The sequence below is a fragment of the Oncorhynchus mykiss genome, chromosome 8 (genome assembly GCF_057628025.1).
Source record: "Oncorhynchus mykiss isolate SJ-2025 chromosome 8, ASM5762802v1, whole genome shotgun sequence".
Taxonomy (NCBI): Eukaryota; Metazoa; Chordata; class Actinopteri; order Salmoniformes; family Salmonidae; genus Oncorhynchus; species Oncorhynchus mykiss.
Genome location: NC_143029.1, coordinates 72,787,210 through 72,804,090, shown reverse-complemented (window position 1 = coordinate 72,804,090; position 16,881 = coordinate 72,787,210). Strand labels below are relative to the sequence as shown.

The 16,881-nt window shown below is 38.1% G+C and overlaps 1 protein-coding gene across 11 annotated transcripts in view; it reads left to right on the top strand.

Moving 5' to 3' along the window:
* The window catches only part of LOC110530472 (suppression of tumorigenicity 18 protein), a 62,614-nt gene extending 46,419 nt beyond the window's left edge, over window positions 1-16,195 (top strand). For 3 of the 11 annotated variants that reach the window (XM_090182489.1, XM_090182490.1, XM_090182492.1), the window contains 16 exons: window positions 611-745; window positions 2,311-2,401; window positions 2,493-2,585; window positions 3,432-3,658; window positions 4,080-4,285; window positions 6,049-6,297; window positions 7,070-7,182; window positions 7,855-7,917; window positions 8,085-8,153; window positions 8,489-8,551; window positions 8,825-8,905; window positions 11,390-11,614; window positions 11,727-11,815; window positions 12,014-12,117; window positions 12,198-12,344; window positions 13,886-16,195. In XM_090182489.1, the coding sequence (XP_090038615.1) occupies window positions 611-745; window positions 2,311-2,401; window positions 2,493-2,585; window positions 3,432-3,658; window positions 4,080-4,285; window positions 6,049-6,297; window positions 7,070-7,182; window positions 7,855-7,917; window positions 8,085-8,153; window positions 8,489-8,551; window positions 8,825-8,905; window positions 11,390-11,614; window positions 11,727-11,815; window positions 12,014-12,117; window positions 12,198-12,344; window positions 13,886-14,026 (2,096 nt within the window). In that variant the 3' untranslated portion in view covers window positions 14,027-16,195. Of the gene's footprint in view, window positions 1-610; window positions 746-2,310; window positions 2,402-2,492; window positions 2,586-3,371; window positions 3,659-4,079; window positions 4,286-6,048; window positions 6,298-7,069; window positions 7,918-8,084; window positions 8,154-8,488; window positions 8,552-8,824; window positions 8,906-11,389; window positions 11,615-11,726; window positions 11,816-12,013; window positions 12,118-12,197; window positions 12,345-13,885 lie in introns of all 11 variants that reach the window. The other 8 variants (XM_021613560.3, XM_090182488.1, XR_016482586.1 and 5 more) reach the window with 7 other exon arrangements.
* The last annotated feature ends 686 nt before the right edge of the window (window positions 16,196-16,881 follow it).

The following is a 16,881-nucleotide window of genomic DNA, read 5'->3' as shown; positions in this document are numbered from 1 at the left end:
AAATAAAAATAACAAAATCTTCTGATGGAATTGCTACTTCCCAGAATATTGGGTTTTGATAGGAATCAACTGGATATTTAACCATGACCATAAGTCTTAAATCCGCCCAAAGTACCCCTCATGTTTTCCACTGATTCTTCAAATGACTGCAGCCTAATGTGTAATCCCAAATGTAATCTTTCGATGGATGGGCATTAAGAAGTCAATGCCCCGTGTTGAACTGGAAGCCTTGTCTAAAAGGACAGATTAATATAGAAGCATTTTGAGAAAAGTGTCTGGCTCTTTGCATGATACTGTACTTTAATCTCTTTGTTTCTATGTACATACAGATTCATTCTAGCATTTCTCAGAATCTCACTTAAAATAGTTTCGAGGAACATTCATGCAAGCAACTCTTTACAAGTTGAATGAAAAATCAAACTGAAGTTCATTAGAATTTTACCAAAAGCTATTACCTTTGTTGCACTCTTTGCTTGTGTGGGTAATGAAGGTTACAAAGCATGTTAAGAATGATACTGCAACACTCTTGAAGGTGTCATAAGACTGTTATGGAATGTATATGTGATTGTCTGTATTAATCTAAGCGCTCCTGTTATTTTCCTCCTCCCAGACTCTCCACGACCAGATAAGAAGGATATAAGGTGTCCTACCCCTGGTTGTGACGGCACTGGCCATGTCACGGGTCTGTACCCCCACCACAGGAGTCTGTCTGGCTGTCCCCACAAAGTCAGAGTCCCCCCAGAGAGTAAGTCACTCAGACATACACATACATGTATGTACATCAGGTATTCTTGAAAGTCAGGACAACACCAATGTATCTTCACTTACATGTACATACAGGTGTAGGATCTTAATTTGATCACTCTTTTGTTGCTGAGAACTTTCCTGCACAGCTGTAAATGGAGATATGAGCTTCGTGATGTACATACATTATAGATGAACAGAATTGTACTTTCCCTGTAGCCTACTTTAGGCCAGCTAATGCCCTAACCACCGATCAAGCAACATTATGGACTAAATGCTCACATCATGTTGCTGCAGGATTCTTTTTCTCTGACAATATAGGTCAAATTAAGATCCTACGTATGTATAGAATAGCAAGTGATGCTTTTTTACTGATGTTTAAATAAAACCTTCAAAGTTATCAAGTGGTTCCAGAAACTGAGTGAGGGGCATTCATTCTACATTTATAGAATAATGAAGTGAGACTTGTTGTCACCTACAGTTTTCTTGTAATTTCTGAATATTGTAAAGGTTTTTTATTGGCTGTGGTTTAGTCATTTCAATGTAACATAACAAGCATCCAACATTAAACAGTAATGTTACAAAAGGATCAGAAAAAGTAATTAACTTTTTTCAATATGAAAGCATGGGCTCTTACTCCAGAAGCAATGTTTGCAAATCAAAGTGGTTGCTAATGCTGTATTCAAAAATAAATAGACAACTCCTGCAAACTAATTGGAAAATATGTACAGAAGAGAAAAGTTCCCAAGGACACAGAGTAGAACTCCAACTCTAGCTAGGTTTCCATCCAATTGGCCACAGATTTTCATGTGAATATTTAAACATCTGCATGAAATCATATGAGCATTTCCCCACCAGAGATGTTTCCATCAAATGCTGGATAAAAGGCTGTGCATGATGACGTAGTGCTTTTTGTTCTATTTTTATTGCTACTAAGGTGCGACCAACACACAGTGCACTGACAATGGGAACAGTGTTAGTTAGACATGCTTGTGTCCATAATTGTATGACTTTTCTAAGGATCTGTGCTCTTGGTTTTTCTCTGATGTCAGTACAAAGAACGTGTGAATAGAATTGATGTATCTATAAATTAACAAGCAGACTGTATGCCTTTAGTTTACCTTGATCACTCTGGATACATTATTATTTTCCAATATTATCATTTTGTGCTCTGTTATTGTGTTAACTCTTGATCCCCCCATGAACTCGGTCACTACTGATGCAGTATATTCGTCACCGCTGATATAGTATATTCCTCACTACTGACGCAGTATATTCCTCACTACTGACGCAGTATATTCCTCACCACTGATGCAGTATATTCCTCACTACTGACGCAGTATATTCCTCACTACTGACGCAGTATATTCGTCACCAATGACGCAGTATATTCGTCACCAATGACGCAGTATATTCGTCACCACTGACGCAGTATATTCGTCACCACTGATGCAGTATATTCGTCACCACTGACGCAGAATATTCGTCACCACTGATTGTATAGTAAATCTCTCCTTCTACTGAGCCTACTGTTTCACCTACTGTCCCTCTCCTGTCTGTCTCCAGTCCTGGCCATGCATGAAAACGTCCTCAAGTGTCCTACTCCCGGGTGCACAGGAAGAGGCCATGTAAACAGCAACCGTAGCACCCACCGGAGGTACATCCTGCAGGACTAACCCATTAAACATGACATACTGTACATAGACAGGTTCAATGGGTTTGATCTCCTCCTACTCCTCCTCCCCCAGTCTCTCAGGCTGCCCCATTGCTGCTGCAGTGAAAGTCTCCAAACCTCAAGAGGAGAGCCCCAAATGCAGACAAGCACCTGAACGATTGTCCAGGTAAAATCACGAGGGGAGAATGTATGTTATAATATGTGTTATAGCTGTAATTTTGCAATATTGTCATTTTGACTGTTGACAATTATCGACGTGTATGTGCGCATACATTATGATGACAGTAAACCATTGAGACATTGAAAGCTATACTATGAAACTAATTGATTGAAGTTCGGAGAGAGCATAGTCCCTTTGATACAACACAAAGTGTGTCAATTGCAATATCATATAAAATCAGGAGGTATGTTGGTTAACATTTACAGTATCGTATCCAGTTTATTTATTCAGCGTATTGTAAAAGGAATTACAATATATAGCCTATCAAAACTTCACAGACATGGTTTCTCACTATCACTTGTTCTTAAGCAATGGTTTAAGGTCCCATGAGATTCTCCCTATTAGGGACACAGAGCATCACAACTCTTTGTTCCCTGTAGAAAAATCACAGGCAGATTGCCAACCCATACAAAATGAATTAGTTGGGTAACATGCCTGTGTGTGCGTCTACAATACAGATCAGATCCCACATCCAGGAGGAGGACATTGATATTATTCAAACAACACTGTGTCCATTACTTCACAGCCACCTCATATGGATATTATTCACACTATAATGTAGATTACTTCCAAAATCATCACCACCTCTTCCACAGCCCATGCATAATGTGCATTCATGTGTCAATATCATATCCTATGCATTTTATTTGACACTGTAGCCACTTTCCTGCCCACTTGTGTGCATGTGTCAATTTCCTGGATCCTTACATGCGTTTTATTTGACACATACAGTAGCCACTTTCCTCATCAAATCCAACAACACCTCGTCTTCTTGGATTCTTCTCCAACCAGGCCTCTCGGCCCCCTCATGAAGAAGTTGGAGTTGAATCAGTACAACTACAGGTTCGCCCATCACCATCCTGTCACCGCCGCCTTGCAAGCCAACCTCACCAAGGACATGGACAAGTACAGCAAGATCCGCTTTGATTACGCCAGCTTTGATGCACAGGTCTTCGGCAAGCAACCTCTGATGGCACCCAACCAGGACCAAGAAATCTCTTCTTCACACTTCCCTGACTGTGAGTTTCGCACATTTGATTTGATTCAAAGGGGGGCGGAGGGAGATTGGCTGTACCATAACAGCGTGTCAAGCCACATTAAAGGGATTTAATGTGCAAGCGTTGCTCATCTTCTGCCACAAATGTGCAGCTCAGTAGGACACTATGTAAATACATGATCAGACAACAACCAAACTAAGAGTATGCAACACACTTACAAGGTTCCTGTAAACAAGATATTCATGCTTGTTTAATATATATATATTTTTTATCAACACAAGACCTTTTCTATTCAAGCACAGACTGATCCCACTGTAACCACAGTGTAAAAATGAACGTGCTGATGACATGTACCATACTGTATGTTATAATGTAGGGGCTATAATCACGTGTTCCCACATCTTTGTGAAAGTTTCTGTATCTGAGTTTTGTTATCCAACAGCTCTAAAGTACACTGGCTTTCTGGGCGCCCCCGGCAACCGCCTGCCCACGCCAGGCCCTGAACGCCACAGCCCACCCAGCCATTACAAACCTGGAGGTGAGGGGCTCCAAGCCACCACTGCCACCACTGCCATCCTTAACCTCTCCACCCGCTACCGAAGCAACATGGAGTCCATCTCGGGTCGGCCCCTGGCGTCCTCCACAAAGGTAGTCAAATTAGACCAATTATTTAATGTGGTCATTTTAAAGCAACTCTGATTTGTTTATAAAAAGGGTGAAACATCAAAAGGACAGTTTTTGGCAAAGGAAACGTTGTCTCTGGTGGCGGTGAAACAAGAGGTCCCCCTCCGTAAAGCATTAATGTACACAAAATAACATTTGTGTAATCACATCATAAGAAGAAATGACAATTACAGTAAGAGTCTGTAGTTCCTGTAAAACATGTGGTCATGCATTTCATTTCTACTTTCATGGTAATAGACGAAGAGAGAGAGGGGGAAAAAAGAATAACTGTATGAAAGTGTGTCTTGCATGCTGCAGATGGCGTAAGATATTTAGCTTAGTAATATATTATCCAGAATAAGCTCTGCCTCAATCAGATGGCCTATACAACAGCTGAAGAACTCATTAGCTGAAATATTTTATTCTCACAAAATCAAAATCTCCCCGATTTTATTAAATGTGCACCAGTTTAGTTTACAATTTGACCCCTTTGTGCACATCCTATATAATCTCTAGTGGGAAAACCCCCAACTGCCCTGTCCACTAGGCAGAAAACTGTGATCTCTCAACTGAACTGAAACATGGCCTTCCTATTAAGTTTAACTGCATGACAATGAATGTCTCAAAACCCAAACAAGGCCTCTCTACAGTATGTAATTAATGTCAGAATATTGATAGATAGATGATTCAAGGTTTCCAACACCTACACAGTACAGGACCCAGCTTGGTGAGCTGATAATGTGGCCTTGTACCAGGTACCAACCCACTGAATGAATAAAACAGTGTTAACAAGTTAATCATCTGTCCTCTTTTGCAGAAGACTTATGTAGCATACTCCGTATGGGGCCATGCAACTCCTATGTGTCTGTACCCCTGTAGGCTACCAGTAATGCAAAGGCAAGAAAAGCATCACAACTCAATGTGGAATGCTCATCTATCTCTCCTGCGATTGAGATGTTACCGCACACGTCTACACACGTCACCATCACACGCATCATTAAAATGGATAGCCACACATGCAATGTCCATGAAAATTATACCCATGAATTATTTTGAAAGGCTGTCTTATGTAGAAAATAAAAATGTAAAAAAATAATTGAACATAGGTATAATGGGACATATGCCAGATGTAGGCCACATTTCAGCATTTAATGAGGTAAAACTTCTAATAATATAAAACCTAATAAGCCACAAGTGCACATAGCGTTTGACTTAGCACAGAATGAGTAACACATCTGTCAATGAGAGAACTTATGCTACATTAAGCTTTTCATTTTTGTTTTAATGGTGATGACCTAAAACCAGCACCCACAGCTGCCATCTTGGTATTGTGTCCTAGAAAACAGACCGATGACACAGCTGTCACTGACAAACTATACACCAAGGAGCGATTATTATTTTGTTCAACAGAATTAATGCTGGCTTAACACCATACTTTACCCTGGTGTTAGATAATCACGACATGTCTTATTTTCATGTAAATGTATATTTGAGGGGCAATTGAAGTTATTTCTCACAGGAATTATACACGTTATTTTTAGAAAGGTATACCGTTAAAGTATTGCGTTAGGTTAAAAGGGCTTATCATAGTGGTGTATTCATTTCAGTACAGTAACTCTCATTTCTCATTCCAATACAGACTGACATCAGTCTCTCATTTTTTGTGAACTGTTGACTATTTAATAAGTGACTTCATTGTAACCTTATGACTATAACTGAGTCTACCTTGTGAATTTATTCTCCTTTAGGACATGCCCATAGAAGTGGATGAGAACGGCACTCTGGACCTGAGTATGAAGAAGGGTCGGGAGGTGAAAGCCCCACCCCAGGTGCCTTTGGGAGACGCTACCCAGTCCCCTCCTGAGTCCACTCTGTCCAAGCAGGCCGGAAGTGTGCACATCAGCCCAGCCTTCTACCAGGCCCTGTGCGAGAGAGACACCTGGGACACCCCTCTCAACTTCAGCAAAGCACAGCAACAAATAATGCACGACAGAGAGGTAAAAAATAACAACTTTGCTGTTCCTCCTTTTAAATACACAGGAAATACTGTATAAGGTACCTATGAAACAGAAGAAGAAAGCTTGTTTTGTTAAATTTGTTGAAGAAGAGAAAATATAGATAATTGATAAACATATGAACATTAACATACCAACAGGTCTATAGGTCTATAAGGGTGATATGGGCATACAATAGAATATATAATGATAGATAATTGTGAACACAGTGTATGTTCCTAATAAATCTCATGTTAAAGAGCATGTACTTCATAGCTGGTATTCCTGGTTGTTGTTGACATTTGTCCTGTAAATAATTCACTGACGACAACATCTGGTGCTGAACACAGAATCTTTGAGAAAGTAAATCCAAATGTTTTACATTACATATCCATATAAATACCGTCCGTGTGGATTATCCGACTTTAAATGGATGTATGGTTTACTGTAAGTATTCTTAAGCGTAATCACTCAGACTTACCCCCCAACTCCTAGGCTTGTGTTTTAAGAGTTTTTCTTAAGTGGGGTGTTTTCATTGATAATTCACTTTTAGATCATGTTCAGGACTTAAGACTGACACAAGAAGTAATGGGGTTAAGGAGATTTTTAAGGACACTATTATTATTTTTAAGGATACTATTATTAAGACTGCATCAGCAATGGCACCCTATTCCCTATGTAATGCACTACTTTTAACCAGGGCCCATAGGGTTCTGTTAAAAAGTAGTTCACTATATAGTGAGAAGGGTCCATTTCAAACGTACCTATGTCTCAGCAGGAAGATTTTGATGACGCTTCTCTGGAGGACCAGGGCTACTCTGGAGACGCAAGCATGTTCAGCCCCAAGACCGATATGCTCTTAAGAGACTCTAAGAAAGAGCTGATGAGGTATATCATGTTTAACGTTGGGTCTGCTCATTCTGGAGGTCCAGGGAAGGGATAAATTGACATATTGCTGCTTCTTTGCTCAGTCATCTGTGTATCATGTGCATTTCCCTCTAAAAAGGTCAGCTGACAGATGGTCAGTATTAATAACAAAAGTGTAATTCCCAAACCAGACCTGTTTAAATAGGGCATTATAATTGGGGTGAATGAATACACGCCCAGTGAAATGCGCTGGACACAATCTTTCCTGTTATTAGCTCTTATATTGTTACCTATTATATATTACATGTTGTTGTGACTGGTATGTCTGCAGGTTCATGTGAAGAATGTATCTTGTTAAAAGTGAGTTTTTACATGTCCGTATGTCCTCAGAATGAGCTTACCACTCTTGACTTTGTAGTTAGACTGCATGTTCTATGGAATTAGTATCCACTCTATGGTAAGGTATGATTGAGTAGTTTACAGAAAACAATTAGATCTGCCAAGGGATTTACGAACAACTTTTGCCACACCAAATAAACATTGAAAATAAACATTGAAATTACTAAATTTCCTGCTGTACTAACTTCCGCTTCCACTAATGCAATTCAACGTCATGTTAAAAAGGTTAATACACTTTATCAGAATTCCATGTATTGTAGAGTATGGTCTAACTAAGTGTTGTGTTCTCTGCAGCTGTCCTACCCCTGGCTGTGACGGAAGTGGCCATGTTACAGGAAATTATGCATCACATCGAAGGTAATTAGACACTTAACACCAGCTAGTAAATACTGTACGGCCTGGTTCAGAGGAACTATGTTGACTGTTTCATATTGATCGGTATTATATACTGCTGAAAATGAAAGGGATTTTTTTTTTTTTTAAATAGCATTGTGATAACTCTGGTTTGGATCCTCTGTCTGTAGTGTATCTGGGTGTCCCCTGGCTGACAAGACTCTCAAATCACTGATGGCAGCCAACTCTCAGGAACTAAAGTACGTGTTGTCCTGTCAGTCATCATCTTACCACTGTTTATAGACATGTCATTCACCTGTGTGGGTTCACTGATTCAACTTTGTGCTGTTTTATTTGTTTGCATTATACATTCCACCTGGTCTCATGTCGTTTTAGTCATACATTGACTATATTGAATATGGACTTTTCTCCAATTCATGTGATCAGGCTGCATACATATACATTATGCGATGTACTGGGTATCTACTGACCTCATACTTTTATTTTTTTAAATTCATGCATTTAAATATGATATCATTGTCCCAGACAACGTGGCACTGAGCTTTGCCTGTTCTGTCGGTCTCTCCGCCTGCAGGTGCCCAACACCTAGTTGTGATGGATCTGGACATGTGACAGGGAATTATTCTTCACACAGAAGGTAGTCTAGACTGGATCACACAAATTACTGAGTAGATGAATAGGGATGTGTTTGAATCTCATTGTCTAGGTATTTATTTTTGATTAGTTTATACATTTTAGACAATTAATAAACTGCGATTTAACTGATTTGATTCTTGTTGTTGCTTAATGTTGTTTCCAATGACAGGCTATGTGAGAACATCATCTTATCACTGATGAAAGAGTTTGCTTTATTTTAGCCCTAAAGTAGTGTTCATTATTGTTAAACCATATTGTCTCTAAACATTTGTAGTTTGTCAGGATGTCCACGTGCCAGAAAGGGAGGCTTGAAGCTTACACCAAACAGAGATGAAAAAGACGACCAAGAAATAAAGTAAGATATGATTTCTGTTTCATATTTGTTGTTTTAGTTTTTTAATTTTCTTGTTAACTATTCTAGTGCTGGCATGCATGCCTATGTGAATGAAAGTACTTGTATCGTGTTGTAAAGAGGTCATTATACCAGAAAGACAAAAAGGAAATTTTCCTGTTCATAATTTACTAAAGCTATCTTTCAAGGATTAACAACGTTAACATGTTTCAAATGTTGTAATATTTTTTGTTGCCTTAATAGAATATCTGGCTTATCATGCTCTTGTGTGCATTGTGTTCTTGTATTGTTTATTTAAGGTCCCCCATACTATGGGATGTGATCAAAGCTTAATTATTCTAGATGCAGTTGTCTCTGTAAAAAGCAGTATGTAAAGTACTTAAGTAAAAAATATTAAGGTACTACCTAAGTAGTTTTTTGGGGTATCTGTACTTTACTATTTATATTTTTGACTACTTTAACTTTTACCTGACGAAAGAAAATAATGTACTTTTTACTCCATACATTTTCTCCGACAACCAAAAGTACCCGTTACATTTGGAATGTTTAGCAAGACAGGAAAACTGTCAAATTCAAGCACTTGTCAAGAGAACACGTGGTTATCCCTACTGCCTCTGGACTGGCGGACTCAATAAACACATGCATCTTTTGTAAATAATGTTGGAGTGTACCCCTGGCTATCCATACATCTTAAAAACAAGAAAATGGTGCCGTCTGCTTTGCTTAATATAAGGATATTATACTTATACTTTTACTTTTTATACTTAAGTATATTTTAGCAATTAGATGTACTTTTGAGACTTAAGTATATTTAAAACCAAATACTTTTAGACTTTTACTCAAGTATTATTTTAATGTCTGACTTTTACTTGAGTAACTTTCTATTAAGGTATCTATACTTTTACTCAAGTATGACATTTGGTACTTTTTCCACCACTGGCAAAAAAGTATTATTGGGGGGGAAATTATGTACTTGATTACTGCTTAAATCCAAGCTCAGATGTATGAGACCTTGTTTACATCTACATCTGGACAGATTGACCCTTCTTTTGAGATACTAATGCAGGGCCAAAACGTTAGGAGTTAGACTGGAATATATCTCATGCACAATAGGGTGGGTGAGAGAACCTACATGTAGTGCATCTGTAAGGCTATTAGATTATTGTAAATTGTAGGCAATATGGCATTATTCCATTGTCCCGATGCCTTATACTCTTAGAAAAAAGGGTTCCGAAAGGGTTCTTCAGCTGTCCCCAAGGGATAAACCTTTGTGGTTCCAGGTGTAATTTTGGGTTCCATGTTGAACCATCTGTGGAATGGGTTCTACATGAAACTCAAAAGGGTTCTTCTTGGAACCAAAGGGGCTCTTCCTGGAACGAAAAATGGTTCTTCAAAGGGTCCTCCTATGGGGACAGCCAAAGAACCCTTTTAGGTTCTAGATAGCATTTTTCCCTAGGAGTCTACATATACCTGTAGTGTATGGATGAATGTAAGTAATGTGGTTGGGGTTGTTTTGTCCTCTAAGTGCTACTGGTGCTCTACTGAACAACAGAGTGCAACAATCTTTGTTACAGTAGCACTCTGTTCTGTTTGTACACTAGTTCTATGTACCATCTCAGCCTGCCTTTCACCTTTACCAATAAGGGAAGGGGTCGGAAACCCTTACATGACAATTATGTGTAATTCATGTCACTCCATTACTGACCTGGGAAATGTAATTACCCTTATAACTCTTAATAATATTCAACAAGATGTTTTGTTTATGTTATATCAATCTGAATGTGTAAATTATTCCAAAGTTTTTGTGGATTAACAACTTGGTTGCTACGATTATTTGAGCCTGTTGTCAGTTTTGTTGACTACATTTTTAATCAGCATTTTACTGGATTAATCAACATAATGGTTTGACAAATCTTCCGGTCTAGTTAGTGAGGGATGTTTATGAACTGTGAAAATGATTTGTTTGAGTATATATGCATTTATTATGTGTGGTTTAAGAGGTTAAGTAAAGTCGTCTCAACTCAGTTCGACAGCATTTTGATCTACTTACATTTCCATTGTACCGAAACTGTGAACAGCGATATATTGACATATCTCAGATCATACGGTATTTACTACCTCTGTCACATCAAATGGTTTCAACTGCAAAACTATTCTGAGGAAAAAACAGCTCACTGGTGACAATCTTTCTCCTCTGCCTCATCTGAATGAGAATAGGCATCTCTCACAGGGGCACTCAGAACATTGTCAACAGTCTGTGTTACAACATGACTCCCTCCACTACAGTAGCAGTACAAGGGGAGGACACCAGGTAGTAATAAACCTGACTCCTGGGGTGTATTCAGTAATGTTAAACGTTCTGAATGTTGCTGAAATAGAATGAATAGACCTGATATAAGCATATCTGTTCTATACGATACATTACAAAACGTTCAGATAGAAATGTATCACCCTCCTTAACGAACCCCTTGTTTGTCTTCCTGCTAGGTGTCCAGTGATGGGTTGTGATGGCCAGGGCCACACATCAGGGAAGTACACATCTCACCGCAGTGCAGGGAGCTGCCCCCTTGCTGCCAAGAGGCATAAAGAGTCATCCATCAATGGCCTCCCCTTCCCCTGGAATAAGGCCTGCAAACAGGAACTGCCCCACTGTCCCCTGCCCGGTTGCAATGGCCTTGGACACGCCAATAACGTGTTTGTCACCCATAGAAGGTTAGCCTGCATTCACTCCATTCATTGTGTCCCATACAATACTAAGGAAACAAGTTTATTTTAAAGTTTGTAAGTGAAGTTTCTCATTATTTTTCATTTTATTTGTAAATAGTTTGTCTGGATGCCCTCTTAATGCTCAGAGTATTAAGAAGAAGATGACAGGAGAGGAGATGATGACTATTAAACTTCAAGCCAGCAGTGGTAAGGCATTAATATATGGTTTACTAACATGTTCTGTTTGTGCTGGTGGACTGTACATGTATGCTTTGGCAGGATAATGTATGTTATGGAAATTTCATCTCAGTACCATCAAAGTATGTTTAGTCCCCCTGCTAGTTGATTCACTGAAGCAGCAGGTTTAGCTTGATTTTCATGCGAGTATTTCCTATTTTCAAACAGGAGTCGACAACAACGATGACGTGCAACACTTGGATCATGAAATCAAAGAACTGAATGAATCCAACCTGAAAATAGAAGCTGACATGATGCAACTGCAGACCCAAGTAACTATCCACAACTGTGATTTGTTTTTTAAAGGATTCATGCCCGGTTCAGGTTGACAAGTTTCCCTCTCCCCTGAAAGCAGATTTCATCGATGGAATGTAACCTGAAGACAATTGAGGAGGAGAACAAGATGATTGAACAGCACAACGACAGCCTTCTGAAGGAGTTAGCTCACCTCAGCCAAGCTCTCATCAACAGTCTCACAGATATCCAACTGCCTCAAATGGTACAGTGGGCCTCATACGAACCTCCTCATTTGCACATGCAGCTTTTATCAAATAAATACAAATACTGAGCTATATTGTATGCTAATAAAATGATTTTATTTAACAAGTAATAATTTATTTTCTCAGAAAGATAGGGGTCAAAATTATTGGCACTCCTGTTTTCAATACCTTTTAATTCCTCACCGTGCGAGGATAATGGCACTGAGCCTTTTTCTAAAATGTTTTGAGATTGGAGAACAGATTTGGAGAGAGCTTAGACCATTCCTCCACATCTTTCCAGATCCTTGATATCAGTCTTCTGCTCTTATGGACTGCCCTCAAATTCAAACCACAGGTTTTTAATGGGGTTCAAGTCCGGACACTGAGATGGCCATTTTAAAATGTTGATTTTGTGGTCAAGTAACAATTTCTTTGTGGATTTTGATGTGTGCTTGTAGTTATTGTCTTGCTGGAAGATCCACTTGCAGCCAAGATTCAGCCTCCTGGCAGAGGCAACCTGGTTTTTGGCTAAAATTTCCTGGGCTGTGTCTGAAATCTGGCTTGCCTACTAGTTACATAAACGACATACTGTGTACTAATCGTACTACATACTATTTAGAATGCACTGCCTAGTAAAAAGGTATGCTGTAAGCAACAAATATCAACATAATACTCATTCATATTGATAAGGCGTCATCTAATGCCCATTCGCCCTTGTTCCCTACCATTCCTTCATTTTTGTAAAGTGTGTCCCCTATTCTGATTATCAGCTGTTTTCAGCTGTGAAAAGACGATTGTCTTGTGCAGTGAATTCTAGATGAGAAATCCAAATGAGTATGACATCCTGGCATTTAAAGTATACAACATCAAAATGTCACATACTATAAAACTGCCTATTTTCACATACCCAAAATGGCTACTATTTAGGACGTAAGTATAGGTATTTGGACACAGCCCTGGAACTGGGTAAAGTTGATTATGCCGTTGACCTTAACAAGGGCCCCAGGACCAGTGGAAAGCCCCATAACATCAAAGATTCACCACCATATTTTACAATATGTTTGGGGGTATTTTCTGCTAATGTATATCTATTTCGACGCCAAACCCACCACTGGTGTGCTGGGCCAAAGAGCTCTATTTTCATGTCATCCTACAATTTAAATGCCTGGAGTTCGGAGGAATGGTCTAAGATCCTTCCAAATGTGTCCTTCAATTTCTTCAAACATTTTAGGAAAAGGCTCAGTGCCATTCTGCCCGCAAGGTGAGGTATTGATAACAGGGATGCCAGTCATGTTGACCCCTATCTTTTTGAGAAAAACAAATGACATTTTAAACATCTCTTTATCTGAGCAATTATGTAAGTCTAAAATAATATCATTTTTGAATGTTTTTGAGAATATAGCTCAGTATTGTATTATTTTACACAGTATTTTTTGCTCATCTTTATCAAGAGTGGCAATAATTCTAGATCGGACTGTCTATATCTATAGTGACATTACATTATTATTGTCACTATAAGCTTCAGTTTGTGAACTAATATTTGAAAATGTTTGTGTTTCAGGGGCCCATCAGCGAGCATAATTTCGAAGCCTATGTAAACACATTAACAGATATGTACAACAGCTCTGAGCATGACTACTCTCCCGAGTGTAAGGCTCTCTTGGATAATATCAAACAGGCTATGAAGGGAATCCACGTTTAAGCTGTCGAGCCATCAAGAGGAGGTATCTTTGAGTTGGGATAATGGCACTGGATGGCTGTGTGCAGTGCTGGCTTAGTTGCATGTATAAGACAAGGCTTTGGGAAATGTGTCGACATTTCACCGTTGAATACGTTGTACTGAGACAATTACCAGCCAAAAATCATTTGTATTGTTTTATAATGCTTCTGTATTCACTTGACATGTTTTTCTGGTGAGATTTCTACCCCCTTGCACTTCATTCTTTTGAATGGTTTGCTTGATTTAAATCTATTTATTTTTTGTCTTTTTTATATTATTATTATTTATAATCCTTATTCATCAATGTATTTATTTCCACACGTTTGTATTTATTTCTGTCATTGTAAAATGCTAAATATTTAATCTTTTGACTAATTCTGCACATTGTAAATGACATTGAAGCACGTTCCAGTTTCAACCATAGCTCTCTTTCGTCATCTAGTGGTGGTTTATTTATATATCAGATCAAGTCATAATACAATCATTTGTATCTCCCATGAAGGTGGAGAACTCTACCAGAATAATCCAGAATCAACATGTTTTTTAATTGTTGCTTTTGCTTTCTATTTAATATTCAACACTGAATGTATGGTAAGATCTAAAAATGCAATGTTAGTGTACATCTCTTAATTCAACAATATGTTAAGTTGACTGCAATTAGGGGAATTGCTTTCAGCTGTTCGCAAAATGCAACATTATTTTATTTCATTCAATGAACTGAATGTCAGATTCAACTTGAGTGTGTCGCTCGAATAGATCAACTGACCGCACTAAGAAAACGGAATTATCCACCAACTTTTTTCTTAAATTATATAGATATTAAACTGCCTTCTGTGCACATGCTGTGTGTGCATATATGTGCCTACATGTAAATGAATACATAAAATATACGGTACTCTGTTTTGTGGTAGGACAGTTATGTGGCTGGTGTCTAATTTATTGTACAGTACACTTTTCAAAGGAGAAAATGTTCTTAATGTTTATATGCCATTTCAAATCTTTTAAGCATCGTCTCGGTACTGTAGCTGTAATCTCAAAGTCAGGTCTTGAAGTTTCACAGGGTAGGAAGTGTTAGTGCTTTTCTACTTGTTACATCTCTTCAGCGTGGGAAAGCAGAAGTTGCTGGAAGAAATGTAACACCACCATACAAACATTTACTCTGGTTTAAGCTATTCTGACATCCTTACATACATAACATGTTAGCTAATATATACTTAATGGTGGTCAGTGGCATTTCAGTTTCTGTATGTCACATCAATTTGAAAATGTCCCCCAAAAGCACTTGGTGGCGTAAATATCACTGCAGGTTCTTTAGGGCCAGATTCAATAAGCGTTTGCACCTTGGTAAATCAAGACCATATTGTCAATAATGGACAACTGTCAATATAAATGTTCAGTTCATCACTACTATGAAGCAAAAAGAGACAAACAAACAATGATATTGTTAGTTCTTAACTGTTTATTTTCAATTGTTTATTATTTATTTTTAAATTGAGTTGTGAATCAGTTGCACTTTTTTTATTTTGTATTTCAGATTAGTTCTATTGCCCTGGGGTTCCAGAAAAAGATGAAGCTTTCTTTGTTTGTAAGCATTGCTCTTGATGTCACAGGAAAATGTTATTATTTTGACGTTTGCATGGGTTGATAGTCTTATCAAGTTACAATAAATTGAGTTTGACTTGGCCTGCTACACATTTCCTGAGGAGGAATTGGAAGTGCATATCTGCAAAACAAAGCCAAATTTAGGACACTTGTTGAGGAAAATACTTTATTTTATCCAAATACTCAACTCATTCTAAAGAATTGTAATCTTTAAAAATGTAATCATTGACGGTTTGTTTAACTTAATAATTGTGTTAATTTATCATTCGTAATATTTAATTAACATACCACACATTGTTTGCTCAGGAAGTTTTGTGAAGAATATTTATTTTTCTCTGTTTAGTATTTGATGTTTTGTAATGTGAACTGGATTTTTGTGGAATGATATTAGTATGATGAAACTGTATTGGACATTTTCTTTAAAATGTTGTTTTTTCAGTTCAAGTAGTTTGTAAATCGAAAGTTCCTATTACTTTTACTATTTCATAAGCAGATATGCGCTGTGCTGTACAGTTTGTGTATGGTAGAAATAAAACTTTTTAAATGGTTGTGTGATTCTCAGATGTAAAGTAGTATGTTGGCAATGCCTTACAGCACAAATAATCTTTGATTGAAGTCTACTTCACACTGTATTATATAATCTCTCAAAATATATTTGAATGAGATTTAACAACTGCTCCTTGGGCAGTAATTATCTACTGGAAATGGAAAAGAAAATATTGGATGGCTCAATATTGGTTAACCCAGAATTTCCATATTGGTGCCTCTTTTTCATCCCCATACTCTCATTGTTGCTTCATGAGATTGATACGAGTATGACAAGTCTGCCACCTGGTGGCGGATATCAATAAGACAAGACATCTCAGATGAGAAAGTAGACCATCTGTGTAATACAGTTAAATAGGCCTATTCTTTGCGCATTGTTGACCATTTTGTTGAGGACAAAGGAGTATATTCATTGAAATTCAATCAATTGACAATCCTCATAGAATTGTTAGTGTATAATACAGTGTGTTATGTTTATTCACAATGAAGTTAGATTAGAGTGAGCAGCAGGCCTTGCCAAGCAGCAAGACTACAACAGTGATAGTTGTCAAAGAGAGTACAAAAGCAGAGAGCAGTAAGAATCAACCCATTTGAACTTGTCACCTGATGTTGAGGTTTCTTGCTAGCTAAGCTTACATGACATTCAGATACAGTTAGCAACTTAGCGGTATACATTTCAGCACACCTCA